Source organism: Nansenia antarctica (assembly GCF_963989245.1).
Source record: "Nansenia antarctica genome assembly, chromosome: 1".
NCBI classification, from domain to species: domain Eukaryota; kingdom Metazoa; phylum Chordata; class Actinopteri; order Argentiniformes; family Microstomatidae; genus Nansenia; species Nansenia antarctica.
In genome coordinates, this window is record NC_137674.1 from 113,208,988 (window position 1) to 113,234,089 (window position 25,102).

Here is a 25,102-nt window from a genome sequence, read left to right on the forward strand (position 1 = left end):
CAGGTGTTCTACTAAATGACCGTTAATTAGACTACATGTTTGTGTTCAGGTTACTAGGCAACAGTCCATTTGAAGTTCAGTTGCGTAACTATTTTTTGTTTATTTTTATGATTAAATAAACAAACAAATCATAATCTGTTGTCGCTTATTACTGTTAACTAATAAATGGCGCTGTAGAACTGTTGTATAAAAGCAATATCGCACTCGAGGTCGTGCTGCCTGCGGCCTCGTACCTATGACCGAATCACAGCCGTGCTGATATTCAGTATAACACACTTCCTCTCGTGTGATATTGCTTAAATAAATAAAAATAAAGTACAGTCCATTTACCATAATGGACAATTCCCTTACAGGTGAGGTGTTGCCCATGGACGTCTCTGAGGAGGAGACGGCGCCCCTGGTGGACAGAGAGAGAGGTACCAGCCAGAGGTCTGGAGGCTCTGCCTCTGGGCTACAGGTCCACCTCTACTTCCTGCCTGAGACCAAGCAGGGAAGCACCTTCACCATCTCCTCTGGCTGCATCTCTGCAGAGAGGGTCTGTGTCCACGCAGCCAAGAAGTGTGGTAAGATTAGATAGGGACAGGGATCGATTATCCCCCCGACATATATCAGCCGACCGATAAGGAATTGGATCTATTTCTTACAGCAATGTTCATCTTTTTCCTTTCCCTTCCTTTCCTTACTTCCTTCCTTCCGCTCCTCTCCTCTCCCCTTTCCTTTCCTTTCCTTTCCTTTCCTTTCCTCTCCTCTCCTCTCCTCTCCTCTCCTCTCCCCTCCTCTCCTCTCCTCTCCTCTCCTCTCCCCTCCTCTCCTCTCCTCTCCTCTCCTCTCCTCTCCTCTCCCCTCCTCTCCTCTCCTCTCCTCTCCCCTCCTCTCCTCTCCTCTCCTCTCCTCTCCTCTCCTCTCCTCTCCTCTCCTCTCCTCTCCTCTCCTCTCCTCTCCTCTCCTCTCCTCTCCTCTCCTCTCCTCTCCTCTCCTCTCCTCTCCTCTCCTCTCCTCTCCTCTCCTCTCCTCTCCTCTCCTCTCCTCTCCTCTCCTCTCCTCTCCTCTCCTCTCCTCCCCTCTCCTCTTTCCTTTCCTTTCCTCCTCTCTCCTCCCCTCCCCTCCCCTCTCCTCTCCTCTCCTCTCCTCTCCTCTCCTCTCCTCTCCGTAGGGATTCTGCCGGTGTACCACAGCCTATTTTCTTTGGCGTCTGATGATCTCTCCCGCTGGTTCCCCCAGACGCACGTCTTCAACGCCGAGGAGAACATCAGCGTCCACTACCGCGTCAGGTGAGACAGTTATGAGACATCACAGGTGTTACACAGGTGTGTGAGACAGTAGTGAGACATCACAGGTGTTACACAGGTGTGTGAGACAGTAATGAGACATCACAGGTGTTACACAGGTGTGTGAGACAGTAATGAGACATCACAGGTGTTACACAGGTGAGTGAGACAGTAATGAGTCATCACAGGTGTTACACAGGTGAGTGAGACAGTAATGAGACATCACAGGTGTTACACAGGTGTGTGTGAGACAGTAATGAGACATCACAGGTGTTACACAGGTGTGTGAGACAGTAATGAGACATCACAGGTGTGTGAGACAGTAATATGTAATCACAGGTGTTACAGGTGCGTGAGACAGTAATATGTCATCACAGGTGTTACACAGGTGCCAAGACCAACGTAGAGGAAACCTACCTTGATGTCCCATTTGAACGTTATATTTTACTATAATTAGGTCTCATTATGTTGTATGTATGTAACGTATGTAAGTATGTGTATATATACATGGTATTTTATGAACATAGGGATCTTCTTAATTCCAACAGACTCTTCTCATTTTTCCAATTTGTTTCGAAGGTTTTTCTTTGCCAACTGGTTTGGGCAGGGGTCAAAAACATCATATCGCTATAGTCTGACAAGAGGCCGAATCAGTCCAGTACTTGACTACTGTGTCATCGATTATCTCTTTGCTCAGGTATAAGCATACACCTCCACACCCAGAACATTACATTCAGATGTATCGCCTGTAGGATAAAGTGTCACATATCGTGACCAACATTCTGACATTGTAAAATCGCATTCAAGGTAATCATTCACCACAGGTGACTCATGTCGTCTATAGCATCTTTCTAATGCTGCATAGGCTAGGAGTCATCTGTGGTGAATGATTAGCTTTAATGCTATCTCTACAATCTCAACAATGGAAGGGTGTGTTGCGCATCAATTAAGCAATATCACACGAGAGGGAGTTCTGTTATACTGAATATCAGCACGGCTGTGATTCGGTCGTAGGTACGAGGCCATTGCTTTTATACAACAGTTCTACAGCGCCATTTATTAGTTAACAGTAATAAGCGACAACAGATTATGATTTGTTTGTTTATTTAATCATAAAAATAAACAAAAAATAGTTCCGCAACTGAACTTCAAATGGACTGTTGCCTAGTAACCTGAACACAAACAATGTAGTCTAATTAACGGTCATTTAATAGAACACCTGTGCGGTGGAGTGATACATATAGTTAAAAGTCCCAGTGCTGTTATACTGTATATCAGCACTCATAGAATGCCTCTTGTCCAATCAAATTACTTAGTCTGAACTAACTGTTGTATAAATTATTTAAAACCTATTTGGTATGGTGTGTAATCTCCATTTATTGTAACTTGCAGTCGCGCAGTGACTTTGTGTCTGGTGATGCGAGGGTGTCGCCCCCCCTCAGCGCCCAGGAGGAGTGTCTCTGTCTGGCCGTGTTGGACCTGTGGCAGCAGGCCAAGGAGCGCAACCAGAGCGCCAGGGAGGTCTGCAAGACGGTCAGGTAATTTAAATGGACTGCACTTTTTAATGAGACATCACAGCACTTTTATCCAAAGCGCTTTACAACGGCCTCTCATTCACCCGTTCACACACACATTCACACACCAATGCTGGCAAGCTGCCATGCAAGGCGCCGGCCAACCCGCTCACTGGGAGCAATTTGGGGTTGAGTGTCTTGCCCAAGGACACTTCGACATGTGGCCAGCCGGGGCTCGAACCGCCGTTCTGCCGACCTTGTGATCATTAGACAGCGGCTCTACCTCCTGAGACACAGCCGCCCCTAATTTTAAATAAAGATTCTGAATTTGGCCAAGAAATCAAATCTATTTACTTACCCGGTTTCCCGGAAAACCACTCCTTATACAGTTATTCAATGATTCAATTGAATGGGGAAGTGTGTCCAAACTTTTGAGTGGTACTGTATGTATATACTGTATATGTCTCTCTTGGTTCCTCATTTGGATGCGTTCAGTAAATCAACGGTCGATCCAGCTTTTGGTGTTTGTGAGACCAACGGAGAAAAAAATGCTTCATGTCCCATCAGCTACAAGTCATGCCTTCCCGAGACTCATCGCCATGACATCCAGAACCGGAGTCGTCTGGATCGCTACCGGATCCGCAGCACTCTCAAGCAGGTCCTGAAGAAGCTGGGCGACTGCTCTGTGGACGACCGCAACCTGAAGCTGAAGTACCTGATGGACCTGGCGGAGGTGGAGCCCTCCCACGGTGCGGAGGTCTTCCAGGTGAACCGCCCTGGTTCAGGTTCACAGACCCAGCAGAAAGAGCCTGCGGTCAGCCTTCTTCAGGTGTCTGGGGAGTGGGGCGTACAGACCAGCGGTGGTCAATGTCCTGCTGAGGTCCAGGTAAGAAACAGAAGCTTCTAGGAGGCTACTCTGGGGTTATGATGACTACATACTGACAGTCTAACATTTTAGGGGGACTTCCTTCTTCCTTGTCTGAACTATCCAAAAACTAATGAATCGGCACTAACCTACAGAAAAAGCGACCTGCATAACTCAACGCTTACTCAACATCAGCTAAAAAAGAGTGCAGTGAAATCCAGGAGATAGAATCTCATGAAAGTGTGAGTGGAAGCCAAACTAGCTGCAGCACAAACCTCAGAAACAGAGATGCTCTTGAACAGACGTGAGACGTGGCGACCCCTCTAGTGTCCCTGGACTCCCAAAGGGAGTCTAAGCAGGCTTTTTAGAACAGTACGCTTCTGCTAATCCCTCCATTATAGGGAGGGAAGGCGCTGTTTGGATAGTGCCCTATCCTATAGATGTTTTTGAAGATGTTGAAGTGTATGTGAGGCTTCATAGTATTTCTTGCACGCAAACAAGCCAGTAGCAACACGCATAACGGTTCGATGCCATCTGACACACAAGGTAGGCACACTAGGTATATTTCACGCAACTTACTAAATTGTCAGTAAACAAACTAAATCTTGACTTCCAACTTTGATGGGTCAGAAATCTCTTGACATTTTTGTAAACTACCCCTGAAATTAACTTAACCTCAGAGAGGATTTACTGGTGATCATCCTACATTCATACTCATCTTCCTCATTCATACTCATCTTCCTCATTCATACTCCTCTTCCTCATTCATACTCATCTTCCTCATTAATACTCCTCTTCTTCATTCATACTCATCTTCCTCATTCATACTCCTCTTCCTCATTCATACTCATTCATACTCATCTTCCTCATTCATACTCCTCTTCCTCATTCATACTCATCTTCCTCATTAATACTCCTCTTCTTCATTCATACTCATCTTCCTCATTCATACTCCTCTTCCTCATTCATACTCATTCATACTCATCTTCCTCATTCATACTCCTCTTCCTCATTCATACTCATTCATACTCATCTTCCTCATTCATACTCTTCTTCCTCATTCATACTCATTCATCCTCATTCATACTCATCTTCCTCATTCATACTCATCTTCCTCATTCATACTCTTCTTCCTCATTCATACTCCTCTTCCTCATTCATACTCATCTTCCTCATTCATACTCCTCTTCCTCATTCATACTCATTCATACTCATCTTCCTCATTCATACTCCTCTTCCTCATTCATACTCATTCATACTCTTCTTCCTCATTCATACTCTTCTTCCTCATTCATACTCATTCATCCTCATTCATACTCGTCTTCCTCATTCATACTCGTCTTCCTAGGAGTGGCAGACGTTCTGTGACTTCCAGGAGATCATTGACATCAGCATAAAGAGGGCGTGTCACGAGCAGGTGCCTCAGGACAGCAGGATCGTCACCATCACCCTGCAAGACGACACATACCTGGTTCGTTCGTTTGTTTGTTTGTTTATTAGGATCCCCATTAGCTAACGCCATGACATTAGCTAGTCTTCCTGGGGTCCTGTGGTCGTTGAAAACATGTCATCTTATTCCACGTTTAATTTGCATTTATTTCATGCTTAATTACTGCTGTTGTTGACTCAATTAGGCAACATTTAATTCCCCCCCAAACAAATATTTTGCAGTCCAGCACCAAATGCTTTTCATGTGAAGCTGATCAAATCTGCTATTCACATCACTATTTGTCTTTGTTTCTGTGTAGGAGGCAAAGTTTGAAACTCTGAGTGAAGCGCTGTCGTTTGTGTCTCTGGTGGACGGCTACTTCAGGCTGACCACAGACGCCAGCCACTACTTCTGTGAGGACGTCGCGCCTCCCAGTCTGCTGGAAGATATTGAAAACCGCTGTCATGGTCCAATCACGTACGTCCTTTCAGTCATGGGCCAATCATGAGCCAATCATGGGCCAATCATGGGCCAATCATGAGCCAGTCATGGGCCAATCATGAGCCAATCATGGGCCAATCATGAGCCAGTCATGGGCCAATCATGAGCCAATCATGGGCCAATCATGAGCCAGTCATGGGCCAATCATGAGCCAGTCATGGGCCAATCATGAGCCAGTCATGGGCCAATCATGAGCCAGTCATGGGCCAATCATGAGCCAGTCATGGGCCAATCATGAGCCAGTCATGAGCCAATCCCAATCCTTTTTATATCAAAGCCAGTTCTACAAACAGATATATTTGTAGATGTAAACAACAGACAGTACTACACAGTACAGTGCACACACTCAGTGCAGTCCATTATTAAAGGCAACAATGGCTGCGGGGATCAGGCTTTTGCCAAAGCGAGCCCTTTTGCACCTTAGCGTTCTGTACCTACGCCCGGATGGCAGTGGGGCGAGGTGCAGATTGAGTGGGGGGGGTGATGTCCTGTTCTATTGTGGTTGCGATGCGTGAGATGGGCCCTGTTGTTTAGTGCTTTAGTGAGGTTGGGTGTGGGGAGTCCAATTAGCATTTATTTTAGCATTTAGCAATGGAAGTTAGTCTTTCCTTTAGCCAATGTGAGTTAGTCTTTCCTTTAGCCAATGTAAGTTAGTCTTTCTTTTAGCCAATGTAAGTTAGTCTTTCCTTTAGCCAATGTAAGTTAGTCTTTCTTTTAGCCAATGGAAGTTAGTCTTTCCTTTAGCCAATGGAAGTTAGTCTTTCCTTTAGCCAATGTAAGTTAGTCTTTCCTTTAGCCAATGTAAGTTAGTCTTTCCTTTAGCCAATGGAAGTTAGTCTTTCCTTTAGCCAATGGAAGTTAGTCTTTCCAGACCTTTCTCCGAGAGTTCCTTCATCCACATTCCCAATGATGGAGAGTTTCTTCTTTTCACTTCCAAAACCTGCAGAAGTACAGAAAGACTGTGTAAGGTAGGGAGATGTACAGAAAGACTGTGTAAGGTAGGGAGATGAACAGAAAGACTGTGTAAGGTAGGGAGATGAACAGAGAGACTGTGTAAGGTAGGGAGATGAACAGAGAGACTGTGTAAGGTAGGGAGATGTACAGAAAGACTGTGTAAGGCAGGGAGATGTACAGAAAGACTGTGTAAGGTAGGGAGATGAACAGAAAGACTGTGTAAGGTAGGGAGATGTACAGAAAGACTGTGTAAGGCAGGGAGATGTACAGAAAGACTGTGTAAGGTAGGGAGATGAACAGAAAGACTGTGTAAGGTAGGGAGATGTACAGAAAGACTGTGTAAGGTAGGGAGATGAACAGAAAGACTGTGTAAGGTAGGGAGATGTACAGAAAGACTGTGTAAGGTAGGGAGATGAACAGAAAGACTGTGTAAGGTAGGGAGATGTACAGAAAGACTGTGTAAGGTAGGGAGATGTACAGAAAGACTGTGTAAGGTAGGGAGATGTACAGAAAGACTGTGTAAGGTAGGGAGATGTACAGAAAGACTGTGTAAGGTAGGGAGATGAACAGAAAGACTGTGTCAGGTAGGGAGATGTACAGAGAGACTGTGTAAGGTAGGGAGATGTACAGAAAGACTGTGTAAGGTAGGGAGATGTACAGAAAGACTGTGTAAGGTAGGGAGATGAAAGGGACATGGAGAGTTAGATTAACGAGCAGAGGTTGTACATTGTCTCACTTTTTTAAACGTATCTTTATTGTATTTTATCTTTACCTTTTCTTTTGACTGTTTTCCCCTGCTTTTATATTCATTCTATGCTTGTATATGTTTGTATATATGTTTTTATATTCACTTTATGTTCTTATTCCTGTTGTAAAGCACTTTGAGCTGCATTTCTTGTATGAAAGGTGCTATATAAATAAAGCTTTACTTACTTACTGTCTTCTGTGTTGATCAGGTCAGAGTTCGCGGTTCACAAGCTGAAAAGGACTGGGGCTAAAAGCGGCATGTTCCTGCTCCGACACAGCCCCAAAGACTACGACAGGTTCTTCCTCACCGTCTGTGTTAAGGTACTGACTCTCATTGTGTTACGGTACTGACTCTCATTGTGTTAAGGTACTGACTCTCATTGTGTTAAGGTACTGACTCTCATTGTGTTAAGGTACTGATGACTCTCATTGTGTTAAGGTACTGACTCTCATTGTGTTAAGGTACTGACTCTCATTGTGTTAAGGTACTGATGACTCTCATTGTGTTAAGGTACTGACTCTTATTGTGTTAAGGTGCTGACTCTTATTGTGTTAAGGTACTGACTCTCATTGTGTTAAGGTACTGACTCTTATTGTGTTAAGGTACTGACTCTTATTGTGTTAAGGTAATGACTCTTACTGTCTTATTGGAGTCATTTAGACTGATTCGAAAATGTTCAAGCTAAAAAATAACAAATAAAACAGACTGGAGCTGAATCAAACAAATGATGTATGTCGCTGCAGCCAAAGCCAGTTCTAGGTGTTGGATGGGTGGATGGATGGATGGAGGGAGGGAGGGAGGGAGGGAGGGATGGATGGATGGGTGGGAGGGTGGATGGACGGATGGACGGACGGATGGATGGATGGATGGATGGATGGGTGGATGGATGGATGGATGGATGGGTAGATGGATGGGTGGATGGATGGATGGATGGATGGATGGATGGATGGGTGGATGGATGGATGGATGGATGGATGGATGGATGGATGGATGGATGGACGGATGGACGGATAGATGGATGGGTGGATGGATGGACGGATGCTTTTATTAATTGAAACTATCTCTAATGACTTTTGATATTCCAGACTTCTCTTGGATTGGATTATAAAGACTGTCTGGTTACGAAGAACGACCAGTATTGTCTCCCTGGGGTCCACAAGTCCTTCCTCAGCCTTAGAGAGCTGACTGGGTTCTATCAACTCAACATGCTTCTCTTGGCCGAGGTTCCTGTCACGCTGGGGACATGCTGTCCTCCTAGGGCCAAAGGTACGGTCCAGCTATTAGGTTGTTGTATTAGCAACAAACGTCAACAATTAACCATAGACTACTATTCTATCAAGTGGCAATGGTTTTTGTATGGTGGATTATGGGTTTCAAATAACTCAAGAACAACATTTAAAACGGGAGGGAAAGCATCTTTCATGCAAAAATTATTATGTAGAAATGATGTTACACTCCACCTTACCTTGTGGTAACAAGGTGATTGTCTTTTTTGTCACTGGTAACCATGGAAATAACTGCTAACTACCATAGATATTACGCTTATTCCCAGCCTTAATGGAAAGTGTTTAATTGAATTCATTAAAATGTAATGTAATTAAAGGGTTTCCACATTGATGTTACAAAGAGACATCAGCTTCATTGCTCCAAAACATCTTGTTTGAATGATGAATCGTCACAGAAACACATCTTATGTTTCTTGTTGTGTCTGCAGAGCTCACTAACATGATCATCATGCGTAGCAGCATCTCTGTGGAGACCCGCGGGACCCCCACCCTGCAGAGGAACAAGCCCAGCCACATCCAGTTCCACATGATCAAATACGAGGATCTGACCTGGGTACGTTCATCATGAACCAGATGCTTCCTTCTTAGGCCTTGTCCACACCAATACGTTTTTTTGATAAACTTGGATTTTCATATTCGTTTTGGGGGGTTCGTCCACACGCAAACAAGTTTTTGCCCCCTGAAAACGAACATTTTGAAAAACTCCAGCCAGAGTGAAGATTTTTAAAAACGCTGTATATTCGCCGTGTGGACAAGATGACAACGTTTGCATTGCGTTTGTACATGCATATGCATATATTGCGTTCATGCGTATGCATGTGGATACAGACATTTTTATAAACATGCTGGTGTGGACGGTAATATCTTTATATACGGAAAACGTTTATCAAAAAAACGTATTGGTGTGGAGGCCTTACACACTGAACCTCAAATTGCTCCCAGTGAGCGGGCCAGCGCCTTGCATGGTAGCTTGCCGCCATCGGTGTGTGAATGTGTGTGTGAACGGGTGAATGAGAGGCCGTTGGAAAGCGGTTTTGGAATAAGGCGCTATAATTAGGCACTACCTTAATTAGGCCCCAATACCTTTTGTTTCTTTTTATTATTACTACTCGATCTTTTCAGTTTCAAACTGAGTTTGTAAAGCGTCTTTGAGTGTCTAGAAAAGCGCTATATAAGTCTAATGTAGTATTATTATTATTATTATTATTATTATAAGTGCAGTCCATTTACCATTTTCCTTCTCTATAGCCCAGTGCACTCTGCGTGCGATTTTGTCGCATGGCAACATTCGATTCTCCATTCAGACCACCGAAGTGAGTGGGTGTGAATGGAGAATCGAATGTTGTCCTGCGACAATATCGCACGCCGTGTGCATTGACGTGCGATGCGATATTGTCGCAGGACAACATTCGATTCTCCAAGCACGCCGTGTGCATTGGGCTTAAGACGTTGAAGTGGAAAATGAAAAGGAAATCCCTTTAGTAGACGACTTGTTCAGATAATCTTAAAGTTAAGGGTTTACTGTATGCCGGCATGTTCTCTACCAGGGGGAGAGCCTGGGTCAGGGGTCCTTCACACGGATCTTCAAAGGCAGAAAGACAGACGTCCGGGACGGGGAGACACACGTGACAGACGTCCTCCTGAAGGAGCTGGATGCTAACCGCAAAGACTGTTTCGAGGTACAGTCGGTCTTTCTGGCAACATTTTACGACATGTACTTTTATAGATCAGAGAGAGTGATGAATTATTTGTATTTTTGTATGTTTAGAGGATAGAGATAGTAGAGACTGACAAGAAGGATGGGTGACAGAGAGAGGAGGATAGAGACAGTAGAGATTGACAGGAAGGATGGGTGAGAGAGAGAGAGAGAGAGAGGAGGATAGAGACAGTAGAGATTGACAGGAAGGATGGGTGAGAGAGAGAGAGGAGGATAGAGACAGTAGAGACTGACAGGAAGGATGGGTGAGAGAGAGAGAGAGAGAGAGGAGGATAGAGACAGTAGAGATTGACAGGAAGGATGGGTGAGAGAGAGAGAGAGAGAGGAGGATAGAGACAGTAGAGATTGACCGGAAGGATGGGTGAGAGCGAGAGAGAGAGAGAGAGAGAGAGAGAGAGAGAGAGAGAGAGAGAGAGAGAGAGAGAGAGAGGAGGATAGAGACAGTAGAGATTGACAGGAAGGATGGGTGAGAGAGAGAGAGGAGGATAGAGACAGTAGAGATTGACCGGAAGGATGGGTGAGAGAGAGAGAGAGAGGAGGATAGAGACAGTAGAGATTGACAGGAAGGATGGGTGAGAGAGAGAGAGGAGGATAGAGACAGTAGAGATTGACAGGAAGGATGGGTGAGAGAGAGAGAGAGGAGGATAGAGACAGTAGAGATTGACAGGAAGGATGGGTGAGAGAGAGAGAGAGAGAGGAGGGATGACATGCAGGATATGTTGATGGCGGGAATCAAACCAGGGACCCTGCGACTACCACTACAGTACGCTGACCGAACTGTCTTTTTGTTTTTGCACCTCCAAGTCATTCTTTGAAGCTGCCAGTTTGATGAGTCAGATTTCCCACAAACACCTTCTGCTCGTCTACGGGATCAGCGTTCACAGGTCTAAAAGTAGGTGACCAGCTCTCCAACTATTACGATTTATTTCTTATTTGGGGGGAGGGCGGGGGGTGGGGGGAAGATTCAACCTTCTACAACAGCATGTTTGGATACTGGATTCTGATTGGCTAGCAACAGTGGTAAATACCCCAACAACCCACAGTTCAGACCGCATTTCCAGTATCAATGCGCCTCCCAATCAATCTGATTAAGAACACCTGTGCTGACCTACAATGCAATGGTTGATCTGGTTTATGGGACTATTCTGTGGCGGAAGGATATATGTATTCTGAAACGATTAATGATTGTAAATACATGAATTTAATGTTACAACTGTGTATTTATTTTTTATATTATGTGGTGGCTGTTGTAGAAAAGCAATTGACCATTCGAGGGCGGGGGTTGTGGACTCATTTACCACTGTACAGGGTTTTCCTACTCGGCTTCGCCTTGTGCCACAACCCTGTACCAGTGGTAAATGAGTCCACAACCCCCTTCCTCTCATGGTCAATTGCTTCCATACATGATCCCTTTGTGACGCAAGCAAGACAAATGTGAGACACAGGAGTTGAAACCTGCGTTTCCAAGTACACTTCATCCTCTATGGCTCGTGTGCAATGCTGAATCGACATTCCATTAAGGGGGTTGCTCTCAAAACAAATGCAACAATCCTGCTACTCTGATTGGCTGACTGGTGCGTGTGCCCGGCAGATGTGATGGTGCAGGAGTTCGTCAAGTGCGGGGCTCTTGACCTGTACCTCCAGAGAGAGAAGTCGGTGTCGGTCAGCTGGAAACTGGACGTAGCCAAACAGTTGGCCTCTGCCCTCAACTTCCTGGTGAGATGAATCTAATCTCAGCATCTAAACTTCCACCTGATTTCACCTCTCGTAAACCTGATATGTGACGGTAGCTGGTGAAAGGGGGGAACCGACCAAAATGTCTTTGAAACTGACTTTTATTCTGAAAAAAATCTAAATCCATTTCAATGTTGTTGAAAAAAACAATCAACCACACACTCGCTAGTCAAGCCAAAATATTGCAATGCAATGGATTCAGTGAGTAATCCTCCCCACTACGACTGCCTAGTTAGTTACGACTTGTTCCCCCTGTCACCAGAAGTGATTCCATTCAGGGTTACTGAAACACTCTCTGCTCCTTCATCACACAGGAAGAGAAGAACATCTTCCATGGAAACCTGTGCGCCAGGAACCTGCTCCTGGCCAGAGAGGGCGCTGTGTCCCAGGGCAGCTCTCCCTTCATCAAGCTCAGCGACCCCGGCATCAACATGGCCATGCTGGGCATCGATGGTAAAGTCAAAGTCAACTACTGATCGCCCAACAGATTTCTATGAGAGGTTCAGCGCAGTTGAAATAGAAATTAGATTATTATTGTGGTTAATAAACTAATCACAATGGGGCGGCTGTGTCTCAGGAGGTAGAGTCGCCGTCTAATGATCGCAAGGTTGGCAGATCGGCGGTTTGAGCCCCGGCTGGCCACGTGTCGGAGTGTCCTTGGGCAAGACACTGAACCCCAAATTGCTCCCAGTGAGCGGGCCGGCCGGCGCCTTGCATGGTAGCTTGCCGCTGGTTGGTTGTCCTGCTCTGATCCAGTTCATTCAACTCCCACAACTGCCTTGTCATGCTGAGTGTCATGCTGAGTGTCATGCTGCGTGTCGTGGTCGTCATGGTTATGGAGCGATACGGAAACTTTAACAACACAAGTTTCATAGGAGTCAGTCGGTACATTGCCTAATATAAATGGGCCTATTAAATGTTGCCGTTAAGAGCAAAGTCCCTTCAGTTTTAATAGGTATGGGTTAGGGTTAGGTATGGTACCTTGTGCCCTGAGGCCAGAATCATAACTTGAGATCCGCACATCAGATACAGTAACTCAACTTAACATCAGTTTCCTGTAAATACAGATTCTGTCCTGAGGGAGGTCTGGGTACCAACATGGGGCCAGTATGTGTACCTGTGTGGCTCTGTGCAGATGGGAATAATGTGATTTTGTGTGTGTGTGTGTGGGTGGGTGGGTGTGTGTGTGTGTGTCTGTGTGTGTGTGTGTGTGTGTGGGTGGGTATGTGTGTGTTGGTATGTGTGCGTGTGTGTGTGCGCGTGTGTGTGTGTGTGTGTTGGTATGTGTGTGTGTGTGTGTGCGTGAATGCGTGTGTCTGTGTGCTCGGTGTGTGTTTGTGTGTGTGTGTGTGTGTGTGCGCGTGCGTGTGTGTGTGTGTTGGTATGTGTGTGTGTGTGTGTGTGTGTGTGTGTGTGTATGTGTGCGCGTGTGTGTGCGTGTGTGTGTTCGTATGTGTGTGTGTGTGTGTGTGTGTGTGTGCGCGTGCATGCGTGTGTGTGTGTGTGTGTGTGTGTGTGTGTGTGTGTGTGTGTGTAGTGGTGCTGGACAGAATCCCCTGGGTCGCCCCTGAGGTGCTCAAAGCCCTGGACAGCCGCGAGCTGGACTGTGATAAGTGGAGCTTTGGCGCCACCTTGTGGGAGATCTTCAACGGTGGCAAGGCGCCGCTACAAGGCTGGGACCTCCAGAAGGTAGCGGACTGTTTTGTTGTGTTTTTAAAACAACGTAATTCCTGCTTCTTCTTCTAGCATTGTGACTGCCGAGCAAACCAACTCATAAGGCCTAAAAAGGTCTCAAATTTCAGTTATTCCGTCTAAAAATGAGGTGCTAGGTCTTAAAAATGAGATCCTGCAAGGAAATCAGTTAAGAAATTAATCAAGCTGGAACCAAAAAAATGCCAATTCGCTTCCTTTTTTGTCTGTATGGCAGCATTACTTTTCTTGCGATGACTGATGGACAGATGATTCACTTACTTGGACAAATAGGATAAAAACCAATTTTTTATTATTGAAAATGTTTATTGTTTTATATTTTCTACTTCTTGTTTTTAATCTGTAGCACTTTGAGATTTCTTTATGTAAAGTGCATTACAAATAAAATGTATTATTATTATTATAAAGGCGTACACAAACATTTAAATGTAAGTGTAAGGTAAACTCCTACAACCAACAGCACAAACAACACAAGTGATATTGTCTCACTGCCATTCAGAGCCAAAGATGGTTATTTGTCAAACGTAAAAGCCACTGTACAGCACTTTCCTTCAAAGACAGAGAAATCTGGGACTTTAGTTCACTCTAACACACAGCTTACGTTTCCAATGCTAACGGCATCAGGCCTGTTGGTGAACACCCTGAGAAATAAGCTGTAATTAATCCGTTCTTTATTAATTTCTAACGTCTGTTTTCAACCAAACAGGCTGTCAAATTAATACTCTGGCATGCGTGTTATGCCAGTAAGCCCCTAACAACTTTAACACTAGAACAGCCTTGCCTTTTTTACCTACTAAAAGAGATATCTTTACAATGCTAAGCTGCTATTTACACACAACGACCACTAGTTGGCCATTTGTAAATTAGCCTGCTTCTTCCTACACAGAAAAACAGCAAAATAGCTTCATACTAGCTTATCCTGATGTGATGTACAAAATGTAAGGATACTGGGTGGTAGAACGCACATATCTAGGACAAGTCATGAAAGGAGGGTCCTGAAATTGTATCGAGTGCAAAGATATAACATGTTTATTTTTCCTCACAGGGTCAAATGACTCTCATGGCTGTTCTAGTGTTAAACTGAGGGACTCAAAGTGATGAATAAGGTTAGGGTTAGGGTCAGGTGTGTTAGGTTATAGGTCTATGTGTTATAAAGGTGTTATAAAGGTGTTATAAAGGTGTTATAAAGGCTCATGGCTGGTTAAGTGTTTAACCTCTGTGTTTCCTCCACTAGAAGCTGCAGTTCTATGAGGCCTACCAGCAGCTGCCCCCCTCCCAGTGGACGGAGCTGGCAGAGCTGATCAGCCGGTGTATGAACTACCAGCCTGCCAACAGGCCCTCCTGCAGGAGCATCATCCGCCAGCTCAACAGTCTGATAACCTCAGGTACGCCGCCGCTCGCTAGCCCAGACCACCGTGCGTGTGGGTGGGTATGTGTGTGTTGTTATGTGTGTGTGTGTGTGTGTGTGGGGGTGGGTGGGTATGTGTGTGTGTGTGTGTGTGTGTGTGTCATTCTGATAACCTCAGGTAACGCCGCCGCTCACTAGCCCAGACCACCGTGTGTGTGTGTGTGTGGGTGGGTATGTGTGTGTTGTTATGTGTGTGTGTGTGTGTGTGTGTGTGTGTGTGTGTGTGTGTGTGTGTGGGTGGGTGGGTGTGTGTGTGGGTGTGTGTGTCTGTGTGTGTGTGTGTGTGGGTGGGTGGGTATGTGTGTGTGTGTGTGTGTGTGTGTGTGTGTGTGTGTCAGTCTGATAACGTCAGGTAACGCCGCCACTCGCTAGCCCAGACCACCGTGCCATCACTGATACATGTGGTTTTCTCTGTGTACCACATGTACAAAAGAAGAGATTTAGTGAGGCTGCATTCTCATTTTATGCTCCCAGATTGTGTCTCACTGCCAGTTTACATTAGGGATGCAACCTCAGCACATGTTATGTTCAAGTCAAGACTAAAAATCTTTTTAATATTGCCTTTAAATGACAAAATAATTAAATGATGATTATATAATGATTGGAGCACTTTGAGCTGCAACGTTTGCAGGAAGTTATTCTTATTATTATTATTATCAAAACACAATCAGACCACAATGCGACTTTTTTTTCTTTTTCTCCTGTTTCAAAACCTGTCAGCTTCCATGCCTTCGTTGTGTTGGTATAATAATACATCTGAGTTAAGTGGAGGGTGTGTAGATGAGGAGGCCTCAGACATAGCAGTAGATCAGGCAACATGTTACCACATCGTGAGCTTAGAATGATAAGGTTCTATCTCCGTTTAGAATGATAAGGTTCTATCTCCGTTTAGAATGATAAGGTTCTATCTCCGTTTAGAATGATAAGGTTCTATCTCCGTTTAGAATGATAAGGTTCTATCTCCGTTTAGAATGATAAGGTTCTATCTCCGCTTAGAATGATAAGGTTCTATCTCCGTTTAGAATGATAAGGTTCTATCTCCGTTTAGAATGATAAGGTTCTATCTCCGTTTAGAATGATAAGGTTCTATCTCCGTTTAGAATGATAAGGTTCTATCTCCGTTTAGAATGATAAGGTTCTATCTCCGTTTAGAATGATAAGGTTCTATCTCCGTTTAGAATGAGAAGGTTCTATCTCCGTTTAGGGCAGTTCAGAGATATTGAGCGTCCAAGTGTTTACATTCCATTATGTTTTGTGAGATGGAACCTTTGTATTTGATTAATTACTAACTCAAAAATGTCAACATTTTAAAAATAACACCACACAGGCATTAATAAACACCTAATGGATCAGATTATGTAAAAAAACAAAATTTTGACAAAAATGGAGATAGTACCTTATAATTCTAACGTCACGACATTTCTGTAAGTTACTAGAACTGTGTGTTACGTAGCATCTGAAGGACTTCCTGTCTGTGCTCCAGACTATGTGATCCTGCACGCGGCGGAGCCCCCCCCACACAGAGACGTCTGGAGGGCCCTCGCCCAGCAGCACGACCAGGCCGTGTTCGAGGAGAGACACCTGCGCTACATCAGCCAGCTGGGGAAGGTAAACATGGTTAACTGTTGACCCACACCAACACATCTGAGAAGGTAAACATGGTTAACTGTTGACCCAGAACAACACATCTGAGAAGGTAAACATGGTTAACTGTTGACCCACACCAACACATCTGAGAAGGTAAACATGGTTAACTGTTGACCCACACCAACACATCTGAGAAGGTAAACATGGTTAACTGTTGACCCACACCAACACATCTGAGAAGGTAAACATGTTAACTGTTGACCCAGACCAACACGTGTGTGAATACAAGCCACCAGCAGAGGGCAGTGTTCATACATGGTAACACTGAACCACAAAATGATCAATTCAAATATTTGTAATATTTAATATTATTATTGTTATTATTATTATTATTATTATTATCATTATCATTATTATCATTATTATTATGTATTAATATTATTATTATTCATATTATTATTATTAATAATAGTAATACTAATAATTTAATAATGACAACAACAATAATGACAATATAATCATAATCATAATCATAATGATAATGATAATGATAATAATAATAATGGTAATAATAATAATACTACTACTACTAATAATAATAATAGTAAAGAAATAAATAATAATAAGTCATATTATACAATAATAAATGATTCTTTGCAGGGTAACTTTGGCAGTGTTGAGCTGAGCCGCTACGACCCCCTGGGAGACAACACAGGCCAGCTGGTGGCCGTGAAGAAGCTGCAGCCCAACAACCAGACCAGCGTGGAGGACCTGCAGAGAGAGATCCTCACACTCAGCTCCCTGCACTGTGATCACATCGTCAGATACCGGGGGGTCTGCTACAGCATGGGTACGATCTGATACACACATACAGGTCTGTTACAACATGGGTAAGATCTGATACACACATACAGGTCTGTTACAGCATGGGTAAGATCTGATACACACATACAGGTCTGCTATAGCATGGGTACGATCTGATACACACATACAGGTCTGCTACAGCATGGGTAAGATCTGATACACACATACAGGTCTGCTATAGCATGGGTACGATCTGATACACACATACAGGTCTGCGACAACATGGGTAAGATCTGATACACACATACAGGTCTGCTACAGCATGGGTACGATCTGATACACACATACAGGTCTGCTACAGCATGGGTAAGATCTGATACACACATACAGGTCTGTTACAGCATGGGTACGATCTGATACACACATACAGGTCTGCTACAGCATGGGTACGATCTGATACACACATACAGGTCTGTTACAGCATGGGCAAGATCTGATACACACATACAGGTCTGCTACAGCATGGGTAAGATCTGATACACACATACAGGTCTGCTACAGCATGGGTACGATCTGATACACACATACAGGTCTGCTACAGCATGGGTACGATCACATACAGGTGTTACAACATGGGTAAGATCACATACAGGTGTTACAACATGGGTAAGATCACATACAGGTCTGTTACAACATGGGTAAGATCACATACAGGTCTGTTACAACATGGGTAAGATCACATACAGGTCTGTTACAACATGAGTAAGATCACATACAGGTCTGTTACAACATGGGTAAGATCACATACAGGTGTTACAACATGAGTAAGATCACATACAGGTCTGTTACAACATGGGTAAGATCACATACAGGTCTGTTACAACATGGGTAAGATCACATACAGGTCTGTTACAACATGAGTAAGATCACATACAGGTCTGTTACAACATGGGTAAGATCACATACAGGTGTTACAACATGAGTAAGATCACATACAGGTCTGTTACAACATGGGTAAGATCACATACAGGTCTGTTACAACATGGGTAAGATCACATACAGGTCTGTTACAACATGGGTAAGATCACATACAGGTCTGTTACAACATGGGTAAGATCACATACAGTTTTCCCTTCTATCACGGAGACTGCCAATGGCCCCGGGCCTGAGCTGGATTACTCTTCCTGCTACGGCTGGTGGATTGATGATTCACTTGCTTAGTCAAATGTATCGATTGTAAGTCGCTTTTGATCTGTGTCCTGTGTCTGAATTGTGGTCTCAGACATACACACACACACACGCGTCATTGCTTAATGATGTGTTCGTTAGGGCGCTACAATACCAGTCTGGGAAAATGTGTCCAAACTTCTGACTGGTATCGTTATATTATATAACAAGTCCACAACTGTCTTTGTTGCTGTGGTAACAGAACCAATCTTTAGATTAGATTAGAATCAATTGTATTGTCATTAATTCAGTATGACATGTCATTATTATGGGGCGGCTGTGGCGCAGGAGGTAGAGCCGCCGTCTAATGATCGCAAGGTTGGCACATCGGCGATTCGACCCCCGACTGGCCGCATGTCGAAGTGTCCTTGGGCAAGACACTGAACCCCAAATTGCTCCCAATGAGCGGGCCGGCCGACGCCTTGCATGGCAGCTTGCCGCCATTGGTGTGTGAATGTGTGTGTGAATGGGTGAATGAGAGGCCGTTGTAAAGCGCTTTGGATACAGGCGATATATAATATAAGTGCAGTCCATTTACCATTATTATTATTATTATTATTATTATTATTATTATTATTATTATTAACAGAGTAACAAGTACAAGACAACGAAACACAGTTCGGCATCTAACCAGTGAAAATAGTACAAAAGACATGAGTATATGGACAGAGCAGTGCATGGTGGGACAGTATAGGGTATTACAGTGGGTATCAGTGAAAGTATACCCCGCGTGGAGATGTGTGTATGTTCAACAGCCACCTCCTTTCACACTCTCAGTGTCCTGCCGTATGACTGTAGCAGTTAGTTCAGGGTGTGGAGGACGCCTGTCAACGTAATTAGAGATTTAACACACGAGATTGAGATCTTTTATCTATTTACTGAACCAACATTAGCGTGTAGCAGACGCCTTTATCCACAGAGACTTGCAACACATTTGTCTAAGTAAGTGAATCATCTATCCATCAGTCATCTCAAGAAAAAGTAATCTATGCTCGCCGGGCCAGGGGGAATATGGGCACGCCACGGCTGTGATCCGGTCGTAGGTACGAGGCCGCAGACCGAACGCGAGGTCGTATAACAGCACAACCTCGAGTGTGATATTGCTTTTATACAACAGTTCTACAGCGCCTTTTGTTAGTTAACAGTAATAAGCGACAACAGATTATGATTTTGGCTCCGCCAACAAAAAATAGTTCCGCAACTGAATTTCAACTGGCCTGTTGTTGCCTAGTAACCTGAACACAAACATCCGCAGGCTAGCTACTTTGTATCGTGTACGTTTATCTGTACGTTTCCATTTATTGTGCGACTCAAATGTTATATTTGGAAATATATCCCTCTTTGTTTGAAACAAACACACTGATAGATAATCCGATAGATAACGACCGTTAATGTAGTTTAATTAAGGGTCATTTAATAGAACACCTGTGCGGCGGAGTGATACATATAGCTAAAAGTCTAGTCGGAACTAACTGTTGTATAATAACTGTTATTGGATACGGTAACAAACACCCAGGCATGCTTATCTCTCTGACGACTGTCTGCCCTTGATGGTCACGCTCAGCAGATAATACCACATGAAATGAAGGGTGTGTGTGTGTGTGTGTGTGTGTGTGTGTGTGTGTGTGTGCATGTGCATGTGTGCGTGCACGTGTGTGTGCGTGTATGCATGTGTGCGTGTGTGTGTTCCTCCCTCCTGATAGGCCGCCTCAGCGTGAGCCTGGTGATGGAGTACCTCCCCCACGGCAGCCTGATTGGCTACCTGGACAAGAACCGGCAGGTCATCACCACCAGGAGGATGTTACTGTTCGCCTCTCAGATCTGCAAAGTAAGTAACCGCCAAAGGTCTTTATCCCCGACGTTGTCCTGGTTCAAATGAGTCATGTAGCGTCATCTCTCTGCATTCTAGAACGCTCTGACCGTTCTAGAACCTTCTGAACATTCTAGAACAACATTCTGAACATTCTAGAACCTTCAGAACATTCTAGAATGCTCTGACTGTTCTGGAACCTTCTGAACATTCTAGAAACTTCTGAACATTCTAGAACAACATTCTGAACATTCTAGAACAACATTCTGAACATTCTAGAATGTTCTGAACATTCTAGAAACTTCTGAACATTCTAGAACGTTCTGAACCTTACTTGTGGTGGTGCTTCCTTACACTCAGGGATTGGAGTACCTGCAGAACATGCGGTACGTCCACCGGGACCTGGCGGCGAGGAACATTCTAGTGGCGAGCGAGACGTTGGTTAAGATCGCCGACTTCGGCCTGACCAAGATCATCCCGTTTGACAAGGAGTACTACCGGGTCACACACCCGGGGAAGAGCCCCATCTTCTGGTAACTAACACGGAATACTTCTAACTGATTTATACTTTGTCATTTATATATATCTTCTTTGTTTTACACCTTCAGAGACAACGTCCTGGTGCTTCTCTATATAGTGTACAGTATAAGGTAGAAATGCTCTGCCTGGCCTAGCAGTTAAAGACCAGCGTTTTCAACCAGAGATGCCTAGCAAAGCTAAGTGCCTTGCCCAAGGGCACAACGGCAGTGGTGGTAGGAATAGGATACCTTAGATATGATGCCAGCAACCCTCCAATCGATAGCTCACATCCAGCTCCCTCCTGAGGTGGGGATCGAACCGACGACTTTTTCCGATTGCTGGCCGGCTGCTTTAACCTTGAGTCTACCTGCCCCCCCCATATTCAGGTACGCTCCAGAATCCATCGACGAGTCCAAGTTCTCCCATAAGTCAGACGTCTGGAGTTTCGGAGTCGTCCTCCACGAGCTCTTCTGCTACTGCGACCAGAGCCTGAACCCAAAGAGGGTGAGTAGCCGACCCAGGTCAGGGTGTGGTGCCGGTGGGCCCTTGAGCAAGGCACTCCAGGGAGACTGTCCCTGTAATCTCTAATTGTAAGTCGCTTTTCGATAAAAGGGGTCTGCTAAATGGTTAAAATGTCAAATGTATCAATACGAGCTCTCTGTAGCCGTGGTTTTCAAACCTCTCCTCGGGGACCCCCAGCCTCTCCTCGGGGACCCCCAGCCTCTCCACATAATATTTGATCTGTTCCACCACCAGCACACCTGATTCAAATCATAATTGCTTTGTACTTGATTAGTTGAACCAGGTGTGCTGGTGGTGGAACAGATCAAACATGTGGAGCGGCTGGGGGTCCCCGAGGAGAGGTTTATATTGAGCTGTCATAACTCAACTAATAAAGCCCTTTAGAGAAGTGATCCTCAACCGATTTGGAGTTGGGGGGGGTTGAGAGATTATTCGTTTAATGTAGAAAACGATATATAATAGGCCTAGCCAAATATTTGATCATATTAATAATTTCTGGAGAGTTAATACAATAAAAGAAAAAAAAAATATATACGTATATGTTTTTCCATTTGGCCTATTTATTTTATTTATTTTTGTTATTTTTTTCTGAGTGGGGCAGTCCCACTCATATTTTCCATTTTTATTGACAGTACAGTATAGATTATGACAGGAAGGATGGGTGAGAGAGAGAGGAGGGAGGACATGCAAGATATGTCCCCGGCCGGAATCGAACCGGGGACCCTGCGGTTATGGTTATGGTTATGGTTATGGTCGACGCTTAACCCGCTACGCCACCTAAGCGCCCCCCATTTGGCCTATTTGATGGTTAAGCCACCTGTCTGTTCTTTATTCGTCTACCATTGCTTTATAGTATAAAGTACAATATTTAAGATAAATTAAGTAAAATCTTAACATCTGCCTTGGAATCATTTTTGCACAACTGTCAATTAATAGGAGGATAGAGACAGTAGAGATTGACAGGAAGGATGGGTGAGAGAGAGAGAGAGGATAGAGACAGTAGAGATTGACAGGCAGGATGGGTGAGAGAGAGAGAGAGAGAGAAAGGAGGATAGAGACAGTAGAGATTGACAGGAAGGATGGGTGAGAGAGAGAGGAGGATAGAGACAGTAGAGATTGACAGGAAGGATGGGTGAGAGAGAGAGAGAGGAGGATAGAGACAGTAGAGATTGACAGGAAGGATGGGTGAGAGAGAGAGGAGGATAGAGACAGTAGAGATTGACAGGCAGGATGGGTGAGAGAGAGAGAGGAGTATAGAGACAGTAGAGATTGACAGGAAGGATGGGTGAGAGAGAGAGAGAGAGAGGAGGATAGAGACAGTAGAGATTGACAGGAAGGATGGGTGAGAGAGAGAGAGAGAGGAGGATAGAGACAGTAGAGATTGACAGGAAGGATGGGTGAGAGAGAGAGGAGGATAGAGACAGTAGAGATTGACAGGTACAAAAAAAGGCCAAATATGTTTCTTTTCCCGTCCGTGTCTCCACCATTACAGCTGTGTGTGTATGTCTCCACCATTACAGCTCTGTATGCAAGAGATTGGGAATGACATCCAGGGTGCCTCCATCCCCATGCTGCTGGTCAACATCCTCAAGGACAACTGGAGGCTCCCCGCCCCCCCACACTGCCCCCACAAGGTAACACACACCCCCCCCCCCCCACACACACACACACACACACACACACACACTGTCCTCACAAGGTAACACACCACTGACATGATAGGTCTGTAGTGACATTTGGACTTTTTATTTGTCTCACTGTTGCTACTCTCCATTTCTGGTATGAGACTTTTTGACGTTTTATGACTGTGCATGGTGTTATAACAGGTTTATTATGTTATGTTTCATGGCTATGTTGTGTTATAACAGGTTTATTATGTTATGTTTTATGACTGTACGTTGTGTTATAACAGGTTTATTGTGTTATGTTTTATGACTGTGCATGGTGTTATAACAAGTTTATTGTGTTATGTTTCATGACTGTACGTTGTGTTATTACAGGTTTATTGTGTTATGTTTTATGACTGTACGTTGTGTTATAACAGGTTTATTGTGTTATGTTTTATGACTGTACGTTGTGTTATAACAGGTTTATTGTGTTATGTTTCATGACTGTACGTTGTGTTATTACAGGTTTATTGTGTTATGTTTTATGACTGTACGTTGTGTTATAACAGGTTTATTGTGTTATGTTTTATGACTGTACGTTGTGTTATAACAGGTTTATTGTGTTATGTTTCATGACTGTACGTTGTGTTATTACAGGTTTATTGTGTTATGTTTTATGACTGTACGTTGTGTTATAACAGGTTTATTGTGTTATGTTTTATGACTGTACGTTGTGTTATAACAGGTTTATTGTGTTATGTTTCATGACTGTACGTTGTGTTATAACAGGTTTATTGTGTTATGTTTTATGACTGTGCATGGTGTTATAACAGGTTTATTGTGTTATGTTTCATGACTGTGCATGGTGTTATAACAGGTTTATTGTGTTATGTTTCATGACTGTGCGTGGTGTTATAACAGGTTTATTGTGTTATGTTTCATGACTGTGCATGGTGTTATAACAGGTTTATTGTGTTATGTTTCATGACTGTGCGTGGTGTTATAACAGGTTTATTGTGTTATGTTTTATGACTGTACGTTGTGTTATAACAGGTTTATTGTGTTATGTTTCATGACTGTGCGTGGTGTTATAACAGGTTTATTGTGTTATGTTTCATGACTGTGCGTGGTGTTATAACAGGTTTATAGCTTGATGATGAAGTGCTGGGCGTACAGCTGTGAGGAGCGACCGACCTTCTCTGCTCTGGGGGATCAGATCGAGACCTGCATCGTACAAGAAGACAGAGAAGCTTCCGGATGCTGAGAAGAAGAAGAAGAAGAAGAAGAAGCTTGGTGCCACACAGACTATCGAGGTGAAAGAAACTCCATCCAGCTGCGACAGAGGCCGACCCTCGCAGACAGCTGAGGGGATGAGAGAAACTTCTGAGGATTAATTAGGATTAAAGTAGCTGTTTGGCAAGTCGATGCCGACATTGATAGGCTTAGCACCGGGAGATGAACTCTTGTTTAAAACAGTAGATCGCTGTAAGGATTGAGGATCGCTGTACTCGGTTGTTAAGTCGTGACGTGTTTCCGGGTCCAACGTTGGCTGAGGCGCTCTCTTCGAAATGCTTCTTCGAATAATAATAATTATTCATTATATTTGTATAGCGCTTTTCCGAGGCTCAAAGACCCTGACAATATGGGGAAAACAGGAAAGTGCTGTGTCCCTTGTTGTATGAATAGATCTGAGTCTAAAAAACGATTGAACTGTCATTCTACCGCTTTAGTACACTGGTACTCTGGTGCTGTAGTACACTGGTACTCTGGTGCTTTAGTACACTGGTACTCTGGTGCTTTAGTACACTGGTACTCTGGTGCTTTAGTACACTGGTACTCTGGTGCTTTAGTACACTGGTACTCTGGTGCTTTAGTACACTGGTACTCTGGTG

General features: G+C 44.1%; 1 protein-coding gene across 1 annotated transcript; it reads left to right on the plus strand.

The window, feature by feature from the left end:
* Positions 1-364: 364 nt before the first annotated feature.
* Positions 365-24,474, plus strand: jak3 (Janus kinase 3 (a protein tyrosine kinase, leukocyte); the record flags this gene model as incomplete). The annotated part of the gene is made up of 23 exons (XM_080530313.1): positions 365-563; positions 1,154-1,271; positions 1,848-1,965; positions 2,661-2,806; positions 3,350-3,668; positions 4,996-5,118; positions 5,396-5,553; positions 7,488-7,599; positions 8,365-8,545; positions 8,994-9,118; positions 10,113-10,244; positions 11,087-11,174; positions 11,874-11,998; positions 12,331-12,469; positions 13,554-13,705; positions 14,961-15,111; positions 16,618-16,742; positions 17,382-17,571; positions 20,456-20,580; positions 20,923-21,095; positions 21,468-21,585; positions 23,124-23,237; positions 24,352-24,474. Exons 1-23 carry the CDS (start codon positions 368-370, stop codon positions 24,472-24,474), a joined length of 3,351 nt encoding a protein of 1,116 aa, XP_080386439.1. The 5' UTR covers positions 365-367.
* Positions 24,475-25,102: the final 628 nt, after the last annotated feature.